This window comes from Ctenopharyngodon idella, chromosome 21 (genome assembly GCF_019924925.1).
Source record: "Ctenopharyngodon idella isolate HZGC_01 chromosome 21, HZGC01, whole genome shotgun sequence".
NCBI lineage: Eukaryota > Metazoa > Chordata > Actinopteri > Cypriniformes > Xenocyprididae > Ctenopharyngodon > Ctenopharyngodon idella.
In genome coordinates, this window is record NC_067240.1 from 20,731,668 (window position 1) to 20,756,522 (window position 24,855).

At 42.7% G+C, this 24,855-nt stretch overlaps 1 protein-coding gene across 2 annotated transcripts in view; it reads right to left on the bottom strand.

Annotated features, from left to right (window-relative positions):
- The window catches only part of plrdgb (PITP-less RdgB-like protein), a 102,566-nt gene that overhangs the window by 11,981 nt on the left and 65,730 nt on the right, over positions 1 to 24,855 (bottom strand). For both annotated transcript variants that reach the window (XR_007927028.1, XM_051876601.1), the window contains exons 11-16: positions 14,354 to 14,539; positions 14,036 to 14,184; positions 6,800 to 6,916; positions 5,663 to 5,779; positions 5,330 to 5,478; positions 5,042 to 5,191 (exon numbers count right to left, since the gene is read on the bottom strand). Coding sequence is in view for 1 of the 2 variants with exons in the window: in XM_051876601.1 (XP_051732561.1) it covers positions 5,042 to 5,191; positions 5,330 to 5,478; positions 5,663 to 5,779; positions 6,800 to 6,916; positions 14,036 to 14,184; positions 14,354 to 14,539 (868 nt within the window). In the remaining variant the exon portion in view is untranslated. The remainder of the gene's footprint in view (positions 1 to 5,041; positions 5,192 to 5,329; positions 5,479 to 5,662; positions 5,780 to 6,799; positions 6,917 to 14,035; positions 14,185 to 14,353; positions 14,540 to 24,855) is intronic.

Below are 24,855 nucleotides of genomic sequence, written 5' to 3' on the forward strand. Positions count from 1 at the left end.
AGCTAACTAGTTTGGGGACAAACTTATATTTTTGTAAATTAAAGAAAAATATTTGTTTTATTCTACTCCTGTTGACTTGTCTTCTTGAGGGAAGAAAGTCTTATTCAATGAAGAATCTAGTGGCTCGTTTGCTGAGGCAATGCATAGATTATGGGTCCGCAAAAAAATATAGGTACAGGCAACACTTTATTTTAAGATGACGTAGTTACATTCTATTTACTCAAATAAGTAGTAATATTAATTAACTACATGTACTTACTATAGAGTTACGGTCAGGGTTAGGGTTTGGTTTAGGATTAGTTACTTGTAATTATGCAGAAAGTACTGTTTTTACTATAGTAAGTACATGTAGTAATGAGTAACTAAGTCACCTTAAAATAAAGTGTTACCAAAATATATAATGTGGAGGGAACTGAGCAGACGGGAGATTCCCTTTCTTTGTAGTTCCTATTATTGTGTGCAAACTAATTATGTGTGTTCGCAAAATATGATTTTATTATTCTTTTATTGAATATTGAAACTATTCTAATATGAATATTCCAACCTGATCTCATGGAAAAACATACTGTACCTGTGGAAACATTTTTGCAAAATGCAAAATACATACCAATACGTACATTTCACTGCAGTTTCCAAAAGAAATGAACACAAAAGGCAGTAAAACAGCAAGCAATTTTATTCGTTATGATTTTCCATGATTTGTAAACAAATATATTTTGGACATTGCATTACTTAACCAGCTCCACAAGTTTCGCTTTCTAACGTAACAAGCTTGCTCAGTAGCTCAGCTGGTACAGAATTGTACTTAGGCTGCAGAAGCTTTGGGTACGAATCCCATGAAACATGACTAACGATAAAAGAGCTCAAAGATGAGAGATCAAAAACAAGCAAAAATGGCATGATTACGAATGCTTTTTATGTCACATTTGCTTTTGTGAACACTATCGGGTAGGTTTAGGTGTAGTGCTGGTGGTATGTTATTTTAAAACGTAATGGAGCATTAAGCTTAGTGCCAATCACCAGACATTTCAAATCAGAACTGCGGTAAAACTTATAAAACCAAGGTAATAAAAACGTACCATATTCACGCTCTGTTTCGGAAAAAAAAAAACATGCTTTTAGCGCCACTCAGTGGACATTTCACATTGAAACTGTCATGAAACATACATGGCGCTACATATTTTCATTTTGCAAAAATGTTACCACAGGTACTTTTTTCTAATGAGCCTGGGCTGGAATATTCAGCCTTTGATCCAGACCTTGATTATTTGTCTGGTTGATCTTTGGCTGCATTTAATTTTGAGGAGTTAAATGATAAATACTTATTTGACTTTCAGAAGTTAGATGTCTGTATTAATATACTATATTCAGCCTTTCATCCAGACTATGTTATCTTGTCTGGTTGTTCTTTGGCTGCACTTAATTCTGAGGAATTAAATGGTGAAATAGCCATCTGGCTTTGAAAAGGCTAGATGTCTATTTAAGAGCTGAATGTCACTACTTGAGCCCCCCTCATAGAGACTGGGGGTCGAGGCGGCACTTGGCTCAGGAATTCAAGGGCTGACCCCTCCGCAAGGAAGTGGTTTACACCTTATCATATGGTGCCAATTTCTCCTCTGTGCCCTCAGAGAACCGTTCTTTATATACAGAGGGTTTTGGAGAAGTTTATTCTGTCTTCCCCTGTCGGCGAACAGTTTAATGGCACCGGGCATATTACTTCATCCACACTAGAGGTCAGTCTCGAGAGGCTGATATCTCTTTAGACCATTTGGCAGCAATTTCTGCCAATTTTGTCTCTGTGGATTTTGTAATTTAAAGAGGGCCTGATGCCAAGGTGCTCAGGCCTCTGAGGGCAGGCCCCTCCAGGGGGAATTGGCTCACACCTCATCATACGGTACCCACTTCTTCTCTGTGCCCTCAGGGGACCGTTCTGCCAACCTCTGGTGCTTTGGGGCATAGCGGTTTCCAGCGAGTTCAGGTCTCAGTGTCCGCCCGGAGACGTTGCAGCACTGGAAGACTCACCCTCTCAGAGGAGGACTCTAGAGAAGCCAGTTTAGGCTGTTCCCATCTGCTTCAGGGTGCCGAGCTGACTACATGAAATACACCAGAGACCAGTCTCGAGAGGCTGGTTCCCTTAGTAGACCATATGGCAGCATGGGAACTTCTGCCAAACGTGTCTTAGTGGGACAGAGAGGTACAGAATTCAGTTACAGATCTTCTGCTCCCCGGCTGAGTGTGAATCTCAGACATTGTCTCTCCTCGACGGCTCGCCAATGGAGTTTCCGGTAAGGAGGGACCTTCTGTCTCAGGCAGAGGGCTCAATCCTTCACCCCTGCCCAGAGTTATGGAAGCTGTGGGTTTGGCCTCTGAGGGGACCCAACTCATAGACTCAGGCCTCTCGAACTGAGGTTGTTGAGACCATATTTCACTACAGAGCTCCCTCCACCACAAACTGGCGGAAATCATCAGATGGATCCTGTTAACTGCCTGGTTGGTACAGTGCTGGAATTCCTGCATTGGCAGATTGGTCCTCTAAGGGCACCAAGGAGAAGCTGGCACCATATGATGAGGTGTGAACCACTTCCTTGCAGAAGGGCCAGCCTTTGAAGTCCTGAGCCAAGTGCCGCCTCAACCCCCAGTCTCTATGAGGGGGGGCTCGAGTAGTGACATTCATGGATCAATTCTCCACAGGGTTATCCCCCTCCACTCTAAAGGTTTACATGGGGGGCAAAGCTGCTTACCACACACCTGTGTGTGGTGTCATTGGGGAGAAACCTGTTTGTAACTTGTTTCCTCCATGGTGCGTCGGACCAGGAGAAGGAGTATGGCAGCTTCTAAAGCCTTATTATCAGGGGTATCCCTACAAGATGTCTGTGATGTGGTGGGCTGGTCCTCTCCACACACATTTGTGAGGTTTTACAACCTATACTTGGGCTCCACACCAGGGGCCCAGGTGCTGATGTCTTAGTTGTGCTTGCTATGATTTCACACAAGACAGGCAGTTATCAGTACGGCAGAGTGGGTATTGACCTCTCCATAGCGTTGTAACATCTGACGCAGCATGAGTTCCCTTAAAAAGGGAATGTCTCAGGCTACAACTGTGACCGTGGTTTCCTGAAAAGGGAATGAGAGGCTGCATCGCCCTGCCATACTTCCTGCATGCCTGTGATTGACTAACATTGTTTGGTTCGGGAGTGCTTTTTATGACATTACCCACCTATGACATTCTGTCATGCCATTGGACTGATTTCACGCATGCGTCACAGCACAATCATGTAGAGGCTTTCCCATAGTGTCATAACTTCCGACGCAGCAACTTATTCCTTTTTCAGGGAACCATGGTTACAGTCGTAAACTGGACGTATGTTTACATGCGCTAATTTCCATCAATCCAAATCAATCAAATTCAATTTCAGATGCTGAAAGTTATGTTTATATGAACCCTAAATTTTGAAATCTGATTCACATATTTGTGTACATGTGCATTACATGTGTACAAAACTTCAGTGCATATACAGCGTTCAGAACCAGAGATAACCAGTCGCTGTGATAATGTCACAGGACCTACTGTGTGTCACATGTCTGTCTGTTTTTCAGTATGTTCTTTTGTCACGTCTCCCTTTGTTCAGTTTCCCGCCACTTGTCTGTATCCATGGTTACCTTCATTAGTTCATTTGTACCAGCTGTCTTGTTAATTAGTCTTGTTTGCTCCTTTTTCCTTTGTATATAAGCACTCAGTTTCAGTTCAGTCTTCGTCCTGTATTGATTATGTTGATTATATTATGTGGTGTTTGCAGGTATTTTTTCCTGGTATTTCCCGTTTCTTGTTCCTAGTGTTCCATTAACCCTCTGGAGTCTGAGGCTGATTTGGGGCCCTGGAGAAGTTTTGACATGCCCTGACATTTGTGCTTTTTTCAGTTGTTCATAAACATATTAATGGAAAAGGTGTCATTACACTGTATTAAGCACGAACTAGGCTACCATAATATGTGAGCAACATGTATGTACGTTTGTATTTTTGAAGGAATAACGTTTATGCGTGGTTATTGAAAAAACAAAAAACTTAAATCACTGAAATAAGGCCAAAAAAACAAATATTAAATATTTGTTCACAAGACTTCTGGGTATTGGAGGTTGTAGACTAGAATTTTTGCTTCAAAATGATGTAAAAATTATCCTGCCAACTCGTTCATATAAAACAATATATTGTTTTAAATTTTGTAAGACACTTTTTGTCAAGACACACAGTATGCATGGAGGCGTGAATCTTCATGAATAATGCTGTGATTCACACCTGAGAAGACAAAGACCCGCATAATGACCCACATAATGAGCCCTTTCAGTCAGGTAGGCTATGTGAGAAAACCCTTTGATAACAGGATCATATCAGCTGTATTAACGTTAATATAATGTCCACTCTTGACAGAAAACATGATTTTTGTGATCTCATGCATGCACGTATTATTTCACATCATGTGAAGGAAATTTTGTATAGGCCTATCATAGTTTAAATTATAGTACCAGTCAAAAGATTGGACGCATTACTATTATAATGTTTTTAAAAGAAGTCTCATGCTCATCATGCTCTATATCAAAAATATAGAAAAAAAAACAGCAATACTGTGAAATATTATTACAATTTAAAATAATGGTTTTCTATTTTAATGTACTTTAAAATATAACGTATTTCTGTGATGCAGAGCGTCTGAACATTTATGTTACCTCTAAGGCATTTCATATAGGCTTTTAGCTTAAAAGCATGCACATTTGGAGAAATATTGATGGATTCTCATATGTTTATGTCAATTTTTTTTGTCAAGCAGTAAATGCTGTGGTCAGATTAGCAAAATATTGTGTGGGGGGAAAAGGGTATATTGTCTATTATCAATAGTGATGTATGAAACACAACTAGCTTTCTGGTGGTCAACACAGTGAATTCCTATAATGACTACATTTCGCACACAAGAAATTCACCAAACAACTGTAAATGTGGCCGCACATTAAGACTTATCTGAGTATTTGTCATCAGTCACACGTTTACCTGACCACATCCACAGCTCCAGGGCGGACTTTGGGATCACTGCCCATAAGGGAGACACTGGCAGCAAAGGAGCCATCAATACTAAACACTACACACTCCATTCCCCGTGGCAACACTGTGAGGAATGCTTCTGCACTCGTCTGATCACCTCTGTAAAGAAAAATATAGAGATACAACCAGCTGTGATATTCTTCCATTCTTTAAATAGTTTTGTAAAAACCCATTCCATGGTCTATATATAGATAGTAAGGTGATTCACAGTTTCATGATGAGAATGTGAATACTTACTTGACCACCATTTTGATAGGGTAAACACCCACCCCAAGTCTTTTATTATCAGGGATGGTGTAGGAAACGCGTCCGCTGCTGCTGGTCACCACAGTGTCAAACAGCACCCAACGGCCAGAGGCAGGCTGGGTCTTTAAAAACACATCCACCTGAGAAACAGACAGGAACTCATAAACACACATGAAAGATCATAATTTTAGATTCAATTGTTTTGTACGAAAGGCTGTTTTGTGTCAGCTATCCATTAGAATGGGAATCTAACATTGTTTTCTCCAAACCTCTTTGGTTTTGTAGCATTGGTCATGATGCTTGTTGTTATGACATCAACAATACCTTCTCTCCTGTTAGGGTCACCATGTCAAGAGGGCCATACATAAATCGCCCCACCAGCATCTGCGGACCATCCTCTGTCACGATGACATCATGAACTCTGTGATTTGCCGTTACATTCTGTTAATGAATAATAATATGATTCATGTTCATAAGCTTACTATTAAAATATGTTTCATTCCCAGTTAAGCTACCAGATGTTGTCTTTATGAAAGGATGTTAAATATTACTTCCATCAGAAAAGTTTTAATAATTCTCTAACAGAGTGATGCATTTGCAACTACATATATTGTGAGACTTAGTAACTCGCAGCTGCCTTGTACTTCACAGTCTTTCTAATTCTTTAGGGAATGCGGAAATACTTAACAAGAACTCTCAAAGGAATTCATGTTGACAGTATAATGTTTAACACCCAAAGTGGGTAAACATGGAAAAGGATCCATAAGCTACACTGGCAGGCTAAATATTGCAATACATGAGCATCAACATGATAAAACTTTAATTAGCATCAGTTATATAAAAACGCCTACATTTTGAGCCTGGTGAGTTTAAAATGTGCTTTTAAAATTTGATTGACATCAACAAGAATTTGATCTGTAAGTCACTTTCTTGTTTTTTATATATATAACATACACTAACATTCAAAAGTTTGGGGTCAGTAAGATTTGAATACTTTTCTTGCTATTTAAAATTAAAGCTTTTACTTTTACTATTAATCAAAGAAATCTGAAAAAAAAAAAAAAAAATCACAGTTTCCACATCAATATTAAGCAGAAAATATTTAATTATAAGAAATGTTTTCAAATGATCATGTGAAACTGAGTACTGGAGTAATGGCTGCTGAGAATTCAGCTTTGACATCACAGGAATAAATTACATTTTACAATATATTCAAATATAAAACAGTTATTTTAAATTGTAATAATATTTCACAATATTACTGTTTTTTTTTTCTGTATTTTTGAACAAATAAATGCAGCCTTGGTGAGCACAAGTGGCTTGCTTTAAAATGTTTAAAATTGTTATGGACCCCAACCTTATGAATGGTAATTTAATGGTTTTACAGTATTATAAAAACATCCACACTGTACAACATTGTTTCATCAAAAGTAATTGCATTTAATTTCTTGTGATATTAACCCGTAGTTTGACATGCGTCCGCCTGCGAAGCCACTTCTCACGGGGGCTGGATGGAGAGATGGGAATAGCGTCTGAACAATCAGCCTCCCCAGCCTTCAGACAGTCACACCGCATTACCTGACAAGGAAAGTGGCAGAAAAACTGCTGTAAATTTCCAGTCCTATGAATGGAAGTCTTTGTCTGAATGAATCTCAAATGTAGTAAGGGTCCGAATGTGTGCACATGAAAATGCTTCTATTTTATTTTATTTTTTTCTAACTGAATACAACATTTTTATGAAAATATTTTCTTTAAAAAAATTTTGTTTAAATGAAAAAAATTATATTTAAATTTAAATTAAATAAAATCAATTTAAATAAAAACAAAATGTTTATTTCCAGATTTAAACTAAAAAACATACACAGACCGTACTCTAAATTTTTCTTATAAAATGTTTAATAATAATTTGATTTAGTATATGCGTATGAGAACAAATTTTTGCATTTAATGTTAGTTCTTTCTTTGTTTACCTCTCTGTCTGTTTATTTGCTTCTTTCTACTACATAATTCTCAGTAACGTGTTGTTAAAACTGCTCCCATAAGTCTGTGTCCTCTCCGGCATGACATTAGACAACATTTGCTGAACACATTAAACTTAAAGAGCTGCAATTCTTTTTATCTTTTCACCGGATCAATGCACTTCTACAAGTTTCCAAATATAGTCACAGGATGACGCTTTTCGGCATTATTACATAGTCTGTGCTGTTTGGCCTTCTCTTTTTCACCCTGTTTGCTCAAAAGAAAGCTCATTGTTTGACACAGCATCTCTGTAATGATCGAGGACTGAGTCACTATAGTTCATTTGAGTCTTAACCAAGGATGTCTATAATAGCTGTAGAAATTTCCGTTATCCGTTAGCATTCCCATTCATCTCAATGGCAGTTGCTTGACTGGTGCTGCATTTCCTGAAAGAATGTGATTTGAATTCTGCCATATTTGCTCATGGGCATTAGGGCGTTAACCCTAGCAAAATATTACTAAAAAATACTTGTCTGATGATGAAGAGATAACTGCGTAGAATCATTTTCCGTGAAATATTTCAGTAATCACGTGTGTAGTTACAGCACTAACTAGGCCAGGTTAACCAGACTTTGAATCCTTGGTCTCAGCCAGTTTCAGAGTGATATAAAGATCTGATCCACTGTGCATTGGGCTCCCTTGTCTTGGAAACACTGGCTGTTCAAGGCTGACCTTCATATTTCAAGAACCAAGCTATAAAAATCCTTTTCTACTGTGTATTCTTAGTCTGACACTGTGCTGTATTTATTTACTGATTCTGTTCAAATCTGAGGAAGCCCTTGAGCCTTCAACACATAAAGAAGAACAGATGTCTTTTATGAAAATGTTTTCTAGTTCACAAGGGTGTAGTGATTGATTTGTTTGCAGGTAGCTACTAACAATACAAGTCTTGAACAAACTGTCTACAGCTGACCTTAAAGAAGCCAGGAACAACAGCCCTACTTCATTCAGTTTTGATTCCTATCTGCATTATTGTCTGATCCAATGGAAGAAATGGCTGAAATGTAGGTTTTTTAGTACTCTTTGTCATACTGCAAGGAAAAGCAGCAGTCATGCGAGAATAAAAAATCAAATCTATGGACAACACAGAAATTTTGGGACAACACAGCATTTATCTTGCCATCCATCAGAACTCCAGCTTGTATGCGCTGTATATAAAACCTTAAAGTAGCATTAAATTAAAATTCACCATATCTATTTTCTAAAAGCATTTTATTGTGAATTTTATTGAGAAATTGACCTGACTTAAGTTAAACCACAAAATGATACCCTACGAATGGCACTTCCAATCCAAAATTATCCTCAGATGACACCCTACTCTGACTACGTCGATAACCTCTCACGCCTAAGAATAGCCACTCTGACTACATCGGTAAATCCAGATACCTAAGACTAGTAAGACTAGTATTCTGACCGCATAAGATGCATAAGAATAATAGCTACTCTGACTATGTAGTCACTCTGAGTCGGACGACATCTTGAGCCCTATGAACACTATCACTTGGGAATAAGGTATCTAGTCTTCCATTTAAAGGCACAATATGTAAGGTTTTTGGATTAAAATATGCAAAAACCACTAGAACAGTGTTATATATTTTGTTGACTTGTGTACTTACATTATCCCAGATGTTTCCAAGAATGTTTAAATCCAGAGAAATAAGCAATTTTAACCAGGACACGGACCGTGTCCATGTGTCGCCTATCAGTGACGTCATACCTGAGTTACCCTCGATTTCCAGTTTTATTTTGAAGAAACCATGGAAACATCAGAGACGCTATAATATATTACATGTTTTATTAGACAAGGGAACAACTGTTTGGTTACATTTATAGACAGAAAACAAATTATTGTTATATAGCTCAACACGTTTAGTTTCATTGTTTGAATCATTGTTTGAATCTTATTTTCTTGAATATGTTTGTACCATACCTCAGAGAAAAACACTATTTTGTCAAGTGGCTAAGGCTAACATGGTACAATCAGATGCAGCTTTATTTTTAGTAACAGTAATACAGCATTTTCTATGTCATACAATATGTTTTAAAATTAATTGCATGCCATTTATCAACACAAGCCATCCAGCATTTATTAATATGATATTTTAATATCAATCTAATTTACTGCAGCGTGCAACAAGTGTCTCATAGCAGCCACCGCGTGAACGCTCAGAGTAAGGTTATAACATCATTTTCAACACACTCAAAAGTATCTAATATGATAAAACTGTGCTGCGTTACCCCACATACACTTGACTGGAAGAAGCAGAAGCAGCGACTGTGGCATAATAAAAGTTCCACTGCTCTTGAGCCGTGGGTCGTGCTCATCTCTCATTAGCAATCGGTCCAGCGGCCTAATTCAGCTCCAACATCACTCGGCCCTGCTCTGCTTCATACTACAGTAACGTTAATAATCTCATCCATGAACATAATTTCTTCCTGAGTCCAGTCCCGATCCTTTTTACCGGCTGTGAGGTGAAGACGACAACTCCCGAGATTCCGCACTCGAACATCAAGCTATGCCTTTGTTTTGAATAGGCGACCTCTAGCGGCGAAAATTTACATAGTGTGCCTTTAAACACTATCACATGGGGACTGAATAAAGAACTCTAGTGTTTAGCCTAACTAGACAGACTCCAGACAATGCCTTTGAAATGCTTTAATCACGGCCAGGAGGATCTCAGACCAATCTCAGAGACAATCCTCACGTAGTCTTAGCTTCAGATGTCATGCCTACGCTGAATATCTGATGCATATGGCACACTTAACTGGAAACAAGTTTTCTAAGTCGTCATCTGGTTGGTGGAATGCTACAGGATGTCCGGGAGAAGTGTGTCGCATTCTCTAACGGTCTGCCTGAAAAAAAAATGCTGTGACGCCAAACCCACTCGTGGAAGAAGAAAGCCGTCGTGTTAATAACTGTGACAGTAAGAGCTTACCAGGATCAACTAAACGCTGGATTTTCAAAAGTATGTGTAGTTTGCGGCTTCATTGTTCCAGTAAACTTGCACAACCTTCTTGAATTAATAATTTATTAATTGCATGCCGGTCTGTTATTGTAGGGACATCGACTTTACATTTTCATGCCCCTAAACATGACACGGAATAAATCTGTGATTGTTTGCATTACATGTCAGTCAAACGTCCTCTTGGGAGGTCCTTGGCCAATGAAAGCTGTAATAGAGTCCAGACCTTCTGCCGTCTGAAGGTCTGGCTAAGCGAGACTAATCCTCACGACAAAAATATTACAACAGTTTATATAGAATATACTATATATATTGGCACCTTGGAATTATAAGGTTCTATCTGCATTCTGAGCAGTTTTGAGATATTGAGCTTTTTGCATTCCGTTCGACTTTGTGTATAGTATGTATATATATACACACACACTATATTGGCAAAAGTATTGGGACACCCCTCCAAATCATTGAATTCAGGTGTTCCAATCACTTCCATGGCCACAGGTGTATAAAATCAAGCACCTAGGCATGCAGACTGCTTCTACAAACATTTGTGAAAGAATGGGTCACTCTCAGGAGCTCAGTGAATTCAAGCGTGGTACCGTGATAGGTTGTCCATTCGTGAAATTTCCTCACTACTAAATATTCCACGGTCAACTGTTAGTGGTATCATAACAAAGTGGAAGCAAGTGGGAACAACAGCATCTCAGCCACGAAGTGGTAGGCCACGTAAAATCACTGAGCAGGGTCAGCGCATGCTGAGGCGCACAGTGCACAGAAGTCGGCAACTTTCTGCAGAGTCAATAGCTACAGACCTCCAAACTTCGAGTGGCCTTCAGATTAGCTCAAGAACAGTGTGTAGAGAGCTTCATGGAATGGGTTTCCATGGCCGAGCAGCTGCATCCAAGCCTTACATCACCAAGTGCAATGCAAAGCATCGGATGCAGTGGTGTAAAGCATGCCGCCACTGGACTCTAGAGTGGAGTGACGAATCACGCTTCTCTGTCTGGCAATCCGATGGACAAGTCTGGGTTTGGCGGTTGCCAGGAGAACGGTACTTGCCTGACTGCATTGTGCCAAGTGTAAAGTTTGGTGGAGGGGGGATTATGGTGTAGGGTTGTTTTTCAGGGGTTGGGCTTGGTTCCTTAGTTCCAGTGAAAGGAACTCTTAATGCTTCAGCATACCAAGACATTTTGGACAATTTCATGCTCCCAACTTTGTGGGAACAGTTTGGGGATGGCCCCTTCCTGTTCCAACATGACTGCGCACCAGTGCACAAAGCAAGGTCCGTAAAGACATGGATGACCGAGTTTGGTGTGGAGGAACTTGACTGGCCTGCACAGAGTCCTGAACTCAACCCAATATAACACCTTTGGGATGGATTAGAGCGGAGACTGCGAGCCAGGCCTTCTCGCCAACATCACTGCCTGACCTCACAAATGCGCTTCTAGAAGAATGGTCAAAGGTTCCCATAAACACACTCCTAAACCTTGTGGAAAGCCTTCCCAGAAGAGTTGAAGCTGTTATAGCTGCAAAGGGTGGGCCAACTCCATATTAAACCCTACGGATTAAGAATGGGATGTCATTAAAGTTCATGCGCACGTAAAGGCAGGTGTCCCAAAACTTTTGACAATATAGTGTGTGTGTATATATATATATATATATATATAGCCTTGTCCATATGCATCCATTATTTTAACACACACTAATTTTGGCCTTGACTTTAGAGACATTTCTTTTCAAAAGCATATATGCATATATATATAATGTTAATCCTGCAAAAAAGTAATATTAGCTATGATTAATAAAAACATTTCCTTCACAATCTCTAACTTTTAAAGTTTAAAACAATTCATGACTGACAGGTGAGAAGGCTTTTACACTGTCCCAGATACATCACGATGAATTATGGTTTACACTACATACTGTATGCAATGTAGGCTGAATGTGGTTTTGGACCACATTTACACTTGTATTTCCTGCTGCCCACTTCAGATAACCCAAGATGGATGTTAATACTTGGTGTAAACAGAGACTTTTCTAGGGGTGACCCTGAATAGTCGACAATTCGATGCTTCGATAGGAGGAGCCTGATTCGACTACCAATCTCACAGTCGAATCTTCGCAGAGGTGTTAAGATGAGATATGGGGGTGCTCAATATCTCATTTTACATAGACTTACCGGTTCTCTCCCAATAGGTTAATATACAGCCTATTATGATAATGCTGTAAATAAAAATGTGAAAAGAAAGAAGCTTTTAAGAAATATTTTTAATGTGCGTGAATAAATCCAACCACCCCATGTGACATATTTAAGTTTCACTTTCCATGATCCATGACCGACAGAGGAGCATCTTGGCGGCAGGGATTAAATCTTTAACAATGTCTGGGATAAGAAAATTTAAAGTGTAGAATTGGATCACTTTGAAATGGTAAAAGATGATCCAAAAAAGTAAGATGTAAGTTGTGCCAACAGCTCATATCCTACCACTCAACAACGACAAACACTGAGCGCTTCTGCCGGCCACGGCAACAACGACAAACACTGAGCGCTTCTGCCGCGCTTCTGCCGGCCAACGTTAACGAGTTGACTAGTGCGCTATTTGAAAAGACTCAAACGGACACGGGCAGATCGCGTGAAAGTCTGGATTTTTTTCTCTCAATCAGGTAGGGTACAAGTGATTTCAAAACATTTCAGCCAGTTCTAATTTGATTTTTGGATGCTGTGAATGTTTAGCTAAAAAGACTGCCACTCCAGTTTAGCGTTTAAAGTCTCCTGCAGTTAAAAAGACAATTCTGGCTATACTTTTGTTATTTTAATAATTTCTTTAATTTTAATTTATTTACTGATCACTCTGGGTTTCTAATTTAGCTATTTGAGGCTTGTGTTTTGAATATATGTTCCCCTGCACTTTAAGCATTTTGCACTTGACTTGATTATGACTATTTCATTTTTATTAATTATTTTTATTTATTAGAAAGGTATATTCTGTTCTAATTTAATTCTGTAAATTAATTTTTGATTGCTTGCTCGCACAGGCAATTTAGCCGATTTAATTTGATTTGCCGACATGTGAAATGCATATCTATCTGCAGTGTGGCCTTTCTGCAGTTATTTATATATATATATTTTAAGGTTTATTGATCCAAAATGTTTTTAATCATTTTCTTCTATATCTTTGTGTGGTGTGCTGTACATCGTGGCTGTGAATGTTTATCCACATTGCCTTTCATTTGTTTAAAAAAGATAAAATCATTGTCAGTTTCATCTATCACTTGACAAGCAGTTTGGTCGCTTTATTAGAAAGTTGTTTCTCTGTGCTGTATGTGAGAGAAAATAAAAGTTGTCTTAAGCCATGGGTACAGGCCTTACCTCATTTTCCGCGTCCCGCTCCATCTCCTGCACAGTTGAGCGCGCGAGCCTGTCAAAGTAGCCAATACTCCTTTGGCCTTAAACGCGGAAAGAGTTTGTGCGCACTATCTAGTGGACTGTTGTTTTTCAAGCACCCCCTGCTCCCCCATATATGATTCGACTATCAGTCGAATATAGGCAATCTGATTCGAATCTGATTCGACTATGTAAATCCGTAGTCGGGGACACCCCTAGACTTTTTGTCTAGGGGTGTCCCCGACTGTGGTATTATTGTGGTATTATATGTTATATTATATGTTATACAACCCTTGTAGTAGAGCCAAGCACTGTCAGAAGAGGTGCACTTACCTGTCTAAGAATAAAAGCCACAGCATCTGTGGACTCCCAGTATGAAGTGTGGAACAGGTGAGGCAGTGCAATAGTGGGAAAGGTGGTGAGCACATCTGGACAGTATAGCACGTAATCTAACCGCTTCGACCCCCACCACCTACTACATACTAAGACAGAGAAAAGAGGGGATTTATGTTATACATGCCTGAACTACACACATATGTAGCCTATATCTTCTTAAACATCAAAGCCTCTGTTTCCTTGTGGTCATGAATAAAACATATGAACATCCTGAAAGCACCAGATTCAAGGACATGAAGTGCTCTTGAGACTCACTGTGTGAGATGCTAACAGGCTCGCTCGGGGCAGTTTTAGACCCTTCGGCGTCAGTGGCACAGTGGGCGAGTCTGAGTGGAACAACTCGATCGCTGCCCCTGCGAGACACACTTCCTCCACAGCACTGCTCTGTGGGTCCGTCTACAGATAAACTGCTGTCTGACAAGTGTCTGAGCATGGTGTCCACTTTGAGGAGAAATAAATAAAAGAAGACAACATAAAAATTACCCACAAATGTGAAAATTCAAAGAAAAACAGTACAAAATTCAATGACACATTAGAGTGTAAACAAAAGGACAAATATTTTATCTTAATTTCATCCTAAATATCTAGTTTCAAACACATGCCAGGATTTTAAAAATGTACTCTGTATTCACGTTGGTTTCATTTGATTAAAAAAAAAATAAAATTAAGATCCAATTTATTTACTTTAAAGGGATTTTTTTTTTTTTTTTTTTAAAGGGATAGTTCACCCAAAACTGAAAATTTGATGTTTATCTGCTTATCCAAGATGTAGGTGACTTTGTTTCTTCAGTAGAACACAAATGATGATTTTTAACTCCAACCGTTGCCATCTGTCAGTCGTATAATACATGTCAGTGGCAACACAATCTATAAGAGTCAAAAAAACATGCACAGACAAATCCAAATTAAACCTGCGGCTCGTGACGACACATTGATGTCCTAAGACACGAACCGATCGGTTTGTGCAAGAAACCGAACAGTATTTATATCATTTTTTACCTCTAAAACACCACTATGTCCAACTGCGTTGCGCATCCGGTTAGTGAGGTCTGAACGCGCTCTGACCACGGAAGTGACGTCTCGCACTCATTGAAGTATAAGCGCGAGACATCACATCCGTCATCAGAACGCGTTCAGACCACCCGCAAAAACCGATCGTTAAATAAAGCAAATACTAGTCTCGGTTACGTATGTAACCTTCGTTCCCTGAAGGAGGGAACAGAGACGTACGTCAGTAGTGACCGACGAATTGGGATATCGCTAGAGAGCCCTATCAGCTTCGAGTGAACTAAAACAAGCCAATGGAGTTGGCGTGCGATATTTGCATAATGCACACCGCCCCCGCCAGGTAGTATAAATAGGGGAGCAGATGCAATCGCACTCTGTTTTTCACTGAGGAGACAACCTAGTCTGCACTGCAGCAAGGGTACAGAAACTGTGGCGACGGGACGTACGTCTCCGTTCCCTCCTTCAGGGAACGAGGGTTACATATGTAACCGAGACGTTCCCTTTCAGTCAGTCACGTTCGACGTACGTCAGTAGTGACCGACGAATTGGGATCCCAAATAAAGCGCCACAGTTATGAACCCCTTCCAGTGCCCAGGGCAAGCTCTAGCCACCCAGCGCACCAATGGGACGGGGAAGTGGGCGAGCTTACGCCGAGAGAGTCTACTGCTGTTCCGAAATACCCACATTGCAAGCCGACACTAGAACGGGCTCTTCGCGTCTACCGGCTGCTGGAAGCGAGTACACGGGAAGATACCGGTTCTACACGAAGGCTATAGAATCTAGCGAACGTGTCGCCCAGCCCGCAGCTCTACAGATATCTGTCAGCGAGGCGCCGTGCGCCAGCACCCAGGAAGAGGCCACTCCTCTGGTGGAGTGGGCTCTCAACCCGAGCGGGCAAGGCACGCCCTGGGATTCACACGCCAGGGCGATGGCATCCACTATCCAGTGGGCCATCCTCTGCTTGGAGACAGCCTTTCCCTTCTGCTGGCCTCCGTAACAGACAAAGAGCTGATCTGAGGTCCTGAAACTTTGCGTTCTGTCCACGTACAGGCGCAGAGCGCGGATGGGACAGAGCAAAGCTAGGGCTGGGTCTGCCTCCTCCGAAGGCAGCGCTTGCAGGTTCACTACCTGATCTCTGAAGGGAGTGGTAGGAACCTTGGGCACGTATCCAGGCCGGGGTCTCAGGATAACGTGAGAGTCACTGGGCCTGATTTCCAGGCACGATTCGTCGACCGAAAATGCGTGCAGGTCTCCTACCCTCTTGAGCGAGGCCAATGCAACCATGGATGTACTGTCTTATGGGACAGTACTTTTAACTCGACTGATTGCAAAGGCTCGAAGGGATGACCCCAGAGAGATGTAAGAGATGTAAGAACCAGGGTGAGATCCCAAGAGGGTACAGAGGGAGGGCGAGGCGGATTTAGTCTCCTCGCCCCCCTCAGGAACCTGATGATCAGATCGTGCTTCCCCAGCGATTTACCATCAACTGCATAGTGATGTGCGGCAATAGCGGCAACATACACCTTGAGGGTGGAGGGAGACAGCCTTCGCTCCAGGCCCTCTTGCAGGAAGGAAAGCACAGATTTGACCGAACAAGATCAGGGGTCCTCTCGGTGAGGAGCACCATTCGACGAACAGGTTCCACTTCAACGCATAGAGGTTCCTCGTAGAAGGAGCTCTGGTGGAAGTGATAGTGTCTACGACCGCTTGCGGGAGATCACTCAGAACCTCCGCGTCCCGTCCAGGGACCACACATGGAGTTTCCACAGGTCGGGACACGGGTGCCAGAGGGGGTCCTTCCTCAGAGGAATGGGCCAGGGAGGTGCTGTCGCGAGGAGTGTGAGGTCCGAGAACCAGGTCCGAGTGGGCCAATATGGTACCACTAGCAAGATCTGCTCCTCGTCCTCCCTGACTTTGCACAGGAGCTGTGCGAGAAGGCTCACTGGAGGAAACGCATACTTGCGTAGGCCCCGGGGCCAGCTGAGTGCCAGGGCATCCGTGCCGAGCGTGCCGCCGGTCAGGGAATAGAACCACTGGCAGTGGGCAGTCTCCGGGGAGGCGAACAGATCTATCTGTGCCTCGCCGAAACGCTGCCAGATCAGCTGGACCACCTGGGGATGGAGTCTCAATTCGCCCGGAAGCGGAGCCTGCCGTGAGAGCTCGTCGGCTGCACGGTTGAGCACGCCTGGGACATGAATGGCACGAAGCGACCTCAGATGCTTCTGACTCCATAACAAGAGATGACGGGCGAGTTGCGACATGCGGCGGGAGCGTAGACCACCCTGATGGTTGATGTACGCAATGGCCGCAGTGCTGTCCAAACGGACCAGTACGTGCTTGTCTGTCAACAGCTCCTGGAAGCGGCCCAGTGCAAGACGTACTGCTAGTAACTCGAGGCAATTGATATGCCACTGTAGTTGAGGCCCCGTCCACAGACCCGACACTGCATGCTCATTGTACGTTGTACGTTGGAGCCAGTGTTGAAGCGGCCTCATATGAAGCAATCCGAGCGGCGTGACTGCGGATGCCATATGCCCCAGGAGCCTCTGAAAGAGTTTCAGTGGGGCTGCTGTCCTGCGCTTGAGCGTACTCAGGCAGTTCAACACTGACTGGACGCTCTCCTCGGTGAGGCACGCTGTCTGGGCGACCGAGTCCAGTTCCATACCGAGATAAGAGATCCTCTGCCCGGGGGCGAGTTTGCTCTTGTCCCAGCTGACCCAAAGACCCAACCGGCTGAGGTGAGCTAACACTATGTCCCTGTGTTCGCACAACTGCTCTCGCGAGCTGGCCAGGATGAGCCAGTCGTCGAGATAGTTGAGAATGCGAACGACCTGTTCCTTGAGCGGAACAATGGCCGCCTCCGCAACCTTCGTGAAGACGCGGGGTGACAGGGCCAGCCCGAAGGGTAGGACTTTGTACTGATATGCCCGACCCTCGAACGCAAACCGTAGAAAGGGTCTGTGACGAGGCAGAATCGAGACATGAAAGTACATGTCCTTCAGGTCGATCGCTGCAAACCAATGCTAGGGACGGATGCATTTGAAAATGCGCTTCTGCGTAAGCATCTTGAACGGCAGCCTGTGAAGGGACCGATTCAGGACACACAGATCCAGGATTGGCCGTAGCCCACCGCCCTTCTTGGGTACAATGAAGTAGGGGCTGTAGAACCCTGACTTCATATCGGCTGGAGGGACCGGCTCGATTGCATCCTTCGCCAGGAGGACAGCAAACTGCGAACTGAATCGCATAGCCGAGTCTGATAGTGCGAATGAGCCAGCGGGACGGGCTGGGGAGCGCTATCCAGGCTTCCAGACACAGAGCCAGTGAGACCAAAGGCACCACAGACATACCGGGGGTGGGGCAGCGAAGAAGAGTGCTGGGACCCAACTCGGCCGGCATAGCAGCCTGAAGTAGGGTCAGACTCTGCGAGGTGACAGTGTGTATGGGAGACGGCTGGGAGGCGGCCTCGACCATCACACTGGGACCTGCTGGCGAAGTGAGAGGGCACTGTGAGTGGCAAGGCGGGGCCTCGCACACTGACAGCTGCGCCCTCTTGTGACCCGGAGGATTGGGAAACTGCTCTTTTTGTGTAGAAGTGGGTACCGCTGGACTCTGGAGAGCCAGCGGCAGGACAGACAGAGACACAAATTCCCCCCGGCCCTCCTCCGGGGGTGGGAGAGATGCTGGAATCCTCTCCCGAAGAGCAGAAACCTTCCCCTCCAGGTTGCCCGTCTCAGGATCGCGTCTTCCTCGATCTCTTGCCACCTGGCTTGGCCTGAGCGGGCTGGGCGCCGCGTCCATGACCGGCTCCCTGCTGTTTGGCGGCTGTAGGCTGCTGCTTCTCCGACTTAGCAGGGGCGGAGGACGACGCAGGCGGGCGCCCTTGGCGACGAGCGGGCTGAGGCTGTGTGGCCGGCGGTTGGTTTAGGCAGCAGCAGACTGCCGGGGCAGGACATGTTTGATAGCCTCAGCCTGCTTCTGGGCGGCAGAGAACTGCTGGGCGAAGCTCTCTACCGTGTCGCCGAAAAGGCCGACCTGAGATACGGGGAGTCCAGGAACCGATATTTATCAGTTTCCCTCATATCAGCCAGGGTCAGCCATAGGTGGCGCTGCTGGACCACAAGTGTGGCGATCGCTTGACCAACAGAACGTGCCGTTACTTTCAGGTCAGTGGCGGCACGCAGCTCCCCAAGCAGCTGCTGGTCAAGACCTCCCTGGGGCATTTCCATCAACGCTTTTGCCTGATATACTTGCAAAAGGGCCATGGCATGCAGGGCGGAGGCAGCCTGTCCACAGGCTCTGTAAGCTTTCTCTGTCAGTCCTGACGAGAATTTACAGGCCCGGGATGAGAGACGCGGCCGCCCCAAGGTACCAATCATCAAGCCGAGACGGGCCGGGACACGGTGGAGGATTCCAGACGAGCCCGACCTTCTCGGCAGCCCGGGAAAGCATGGCCGTCACCCCAGGATCGGCCTCGGGCAACGCTACTGTCCCGGAGGGAGGTAACACAGCCGAGTCTTTATCTCTTGAGGACTCTTGCTCACCTTCCGATGCCGCGATCGACATACGGTCATCCGCGGGTGTGCCAAAGGAAACAGATGGCCACTCCGTTGAGGGACCAGCACGCTCCAACGGAAGCACCACCGGCTGCAGTAATGTAGAGGGGGCAGGGGCCCTGACCGTGATCCTCAGATCACCCTGCCTACACGCCAACGCACCGTCACCCCGGCCGAAGCCAGAGAAAACGGCGGAACGGGGCATAGGGGAGGGGACCCCCGCTCCCTGAGAACCAAGGAACGAGAGTCTCGATCTCAACAATGCAATAGTCATGTTCCCACAATGAGAACATGAGCTATCCACAAAAGCAGCTTCAGCGTGCTGAATGCCCAGGCACGTGATGCAGCGATTGTGACTGTCAGCGGGGACCAATGAGCGACCGCATCCAGTAACGCACAGACGAAATGAGATCTTGAAAAAGATGCAGGATTCATCTGTGAAGTTCTTTTAGAAGGGAAATGCTCAGCTCACTTGTGCTGAAGCACACAGGGAGTGTCACGATGTGGAGGAACCGGCCCAAATCGCAACAGACAAAAAGCTGGGAAGCTTGGGAAATTTTGCTGTAAAAACAGCAGTTGAGAGCTTATAGCTCAGGCTCCTTGGGAAGCTCGCGACCTCGCTGAAGTGCCTTGACACCAACACAAGACGCTGTCACTTCACAAAGGCTTGTAGTTACACTCTCAGTCTGAAAGCTGGAACACAAATGGTTGGCTCCAAAGCGAAAGACTGGCTCCCCTATTTATACTACCTGGCGGGGGCGGTGCGCATTATGCAAATATCGCACGCCAACTCCATTGGCTTGTTTTAGTTCACTCAAAGCTGATAGGGCTCTCTAGCGATATCCCAATTCGTCGGTCACAACTGACATACGTCAAACGTGACCGACTGAAAGGGAACTGACTACCGCAAACCTTAGCAATCCTGTTGCATAGTTCTTTTAAATACTCTCCTCCCATAAATTTTGCTTCTGAAAGTGAAACTCCTACAAATGCATATGTAATAAAGCTCTCTTCTTCGTGAGCATTTGAGTGTGCAGTTAGCCTAGAGTGCCATCTGCTGTTAAAAACTAAGCTCAGAAGCGATTCAAGAGAGAATCGCAATGCATTCAGAAAATCTCGGAATCGATCCACGAATCGAGATGAATCAATTTATTATCCCAGCCCTAAAAAAACTCATCTACACACCAGTCCGCTTTCACAGCCTTGTTGTGTTTATAATCTCACTCTTGCAAACTATTATAATGCAAACGTTCAGGGAAAAAATGTTTTTAAACAAAGGCTGAAAGAGTTGTCGGAAGCTTAGGGATGGTGACGTTGAGGTCATGCAACTGTGGTGTTGTTCGTTTATAGCCTATGCTTAGCTTCTGACTTATGCCGATTGTATTTATGCTTCAAAATTCAGTTGGGAACAAGGGTGGCATTAACTTCCGGGTTGGCCTACAAAAACATGTCACTCTGCATCACTCTATAAGGTCAGCCACAAGATAACTGTCCAGTAAATCTTTAGTAGCAATCAGTGTTTTTTTTCTTTTCTTTTTTTTCCTGCATGTTTCCACATGTTGGTCGCACCACATGTCTGATTTGGCAAACAAAAATGCTTTCAAATATTACTTAGTAAAGCGGTTTTGTGATTTAAATAAAGTAGAAGTAATAAGTAAAAATAATTATTAAAACAAAAGATTTCGGTAATCGATTTTGGCTTTTTTTTTCATCATCACGATATTAGGACAGCTGTATAACAATGACAATTAAATTTAATTCAAAAATTAATTTATGATAGAAGTGTATTCAAGTCAGTGTACGCAAGAAATGCCTTTTAATGTTTGTTTTTTTTCCCATTTCATTGATGCTTAAAAAATCCTGTTTCAGCATTTAGAAAGTTATTCTTCTGCAAGCAATTTATATGCCCTTGAAAGTAACCTAAATCAGGCTTTGTGAGGCAATGTTACATTTTCATGGTGCTTAAATGTATAATAATGGTGAGAAAGGATTTAATTTGATTTCTCCTGAAACCCAGCTGCTCCGTGAGTGTTTTCTCTCCTGGCATTCAGTAACTGCAATGCATTAGATGCTCTGTTCAGCTAGCTGTGACCTCAGCTTGGCTGCATAATGGCACTAATTGGAGCACATTTTCTGACACAGAGTGATTCTGACTAATACCACAGAATAATGATGATCTTAAAGAGCTCTAGTAGAGCATGTCATTAACAATGGCAAGGTTATTCGTTTCTAGATCACTGTTAAAAAGTATGCCTTGAGTGTACTGTAACTTTGGATAAAGGGTCTGCATAAAGTGTAAACTGATCAATGTGCTAAAATGACCATAACATGTCAGGTTTAAAAACTGCAAGTAAACTCTAAAATAAATCACAGAACATAGATTATCTTAATGAATTCAGAGACAATTTATATCAGGGGTTCTCAACTCTGGCTCTCCAGGTCCAATTTCCTGCAGAGTTTACTTCCAACCTTGATCAAACACACCTGAAAAAGCTAATGAAGAATTCAGAATTACTAGAAAGTTACATGCAGGTGAGTCTGATCAAGGTTAGAGCTAGAAAGCGGATCTCGAGGGCCAGAGTTGAGAACCCCTGATCTATATGAACAAAGTTTTTGGATTAAATGATCTCATTGTTTAACTAATGGGAAGTTTAAAATGCAGTACTCACCACTTCAATGTCTAATACAACTGCAATATTAGCAGTTTCTCTTGACTTACTATTTATATACGTTTTTTAAGTAAAATTAACCTATATACTATAAACTACTGACAACATTTCGTTTATGAGCATTTATGAGCAGAAAATGATAACTGAAAATAACAAATAGATCCCATGTTTCTAGTCCTTGAATACTGAAAAGAAAACAAGTTTATATTCATTTTTAAACAACACAATGCTAATGTTTAACTTAGGAAGAGTTAAATCAATATTTGGTGGAATAACCCTGATTTCCAATCACAGATTTCATGCATCTTGGCATGCTCTCTACCAGTCAGAGAGTTTTTAAGTCTGGAGTTTGGGCTGGCCATGACAGGGTCTTGATCTGGTGGTCCTCCATCGTTCTGTTGCCTCTGGCTTGCTTAGTCGGGACACCTAATATTCAACAATATTACTGATCTGCCTGCATTGACACCATTGTATGCGAACTGAACTGAGCTGGACAATGACATCAGTGTTTTCTGTTTCACTGATGATATCACTGTTTTGAGAGCTGCTGTATAGATAAATAAACTAAATTGATAACTAATAATTTTTACAATGGAAATGAATCAATACTGAACTAACTTAAGCTGGACAATGACACTATTTTCTTCTAGAGCTGCTATACAGCCAAAATTATGTTTCCTGCTATCACTCAAAAGCTGATTTGAAACCATCTGCAGAGTAAAAAGCGCTATATAAATAAAAGATGACTTGACTCCATCCACACCTTTATTGGCCTGGCTGTGTGAAATGGAGCAATGTCCTGCCGGAAAAACCAATCCTTCGAGTTGGGGAACATTGTCGAAGCAGAAGGAAGCAATTTTTCTTCCAGGATAACCTTGTACATGGCTTGAGTCATGCATCTGTCACGATCACTGTCTGTTCCTGGACTCCATTTCCCATAATCCTCCCTTCCAATCACATGCACACTCCACACCAATCACCAAGTGCCACACACACCTGCAAATCATTACCTGGACTATAAAGGACTTACACACACACCACCTCACCGCGAAGTCTTGATTTGCCCCGGTGATCACTTCTGAGCGTTTTCTTGTGGATTGTATTTCTGTTGCCATTGGACTGTTTATTGGACTGTGTTTGTTTGCCGCCTGCCCTGATCCTTGCCTGTTATTTGGACTGTGTTTGTTTGCCGCCTGCCCTGACCATTGCCTGTGACTTTACTCTGCTTGTCTGCCGCCTGCCTCGACCATTGCCTGTCCCTGTTTGTGTCTCTGCCTTTGCCCCTGTCTGCTTTGGTGTTTATCGTAATAAAGCTGCAAATGGATCCTCACGCATTCGACCCATCATTACAGCATCCTTCACAAAGACGCTCTAAATTACTATATTTTTGTTTGAAATTTTGAAGACAATGCCACTAGTTTATAGAATAAAACAAAAAATTTTACTCATCACATACAAATGAATAGTAAATCAAGAGAAACTGCTCATTAATTTTTTAATTAATTATAACTAACATTCCTTTTTCTTGCTGGATATACATTTATATGCTTTTGAGAACAAAATGTTCAAGCACTTGGCCATAGTGTAATAACGAAAGAAGAAACGAGTACTAGACAGCTATATTTAATCTCATGACTTGAGCAACAAGCTGAAGTAACCAAAAAGTCAAATTTGCTTTGCCCAGTAACAGAGAAGGGGGTTTACTGAATTGCACATATGAAGAACCAATCATATTAGAGAAAAATTATGTAATGAATCATGTTACCTTTGCCATGAACCTATTCTATATAAACTGTTGTAATCTTTTTGCTGGTGGTATTCTCTCTGAGATCCTCCCGGCGATGATTAAAGAATTTCAAAGGTATTGTCTGGAGTCTGCCTGTTTACTGCTGTGCAGCAGGCTAAACACTATAGTTCTTTATTCAATTCCCAAGTGATAGTGTTTAAATGGAACACTAGAGACCTTATTCCCAAGTGATAGTGTTCATAGGGAGAGAGACGTCATCCGACCAATCGTATGTGTCATCATGGGAGACGCCTAGTTTAACTTAAGTCAGGTGTGCATACTGTAGGGGAATATCTACCACATTTTGTAATGGCCTCTTAATTTTTTCTAGAGCTATATATATTCATAAGGTATCTGCATTTTTTCCCATTAGAATATGCATGCATAATTTACACAAAAAAGTCTTAGTCAGGGTTCATAACTTTAACAAAAATGAGGGCAACATTTGGTTGATTTTATTTATTTGGTTGAATTACTTTATTCAAATATGTCTTAAAGGTAGGGTAGGCAATTTGTTTTATAAACACTTTTTGTTATAGGGTTAGGGAGCGCTTTGTGTTTGAAACTCTCTTCACATCCTGATAGCAATCAATAACAGAAGTGGTCTAAATATTAAAACATGTACATATCTTCTGTGGAAGTCTCAGGACCAAAAAATGTTTGTCCAATCATTGCATTTAAAGCTGTTTTGTCTCATGACGCTTTGCAGAATCTGCTGTGTGAGTTCATGTCTTTTGG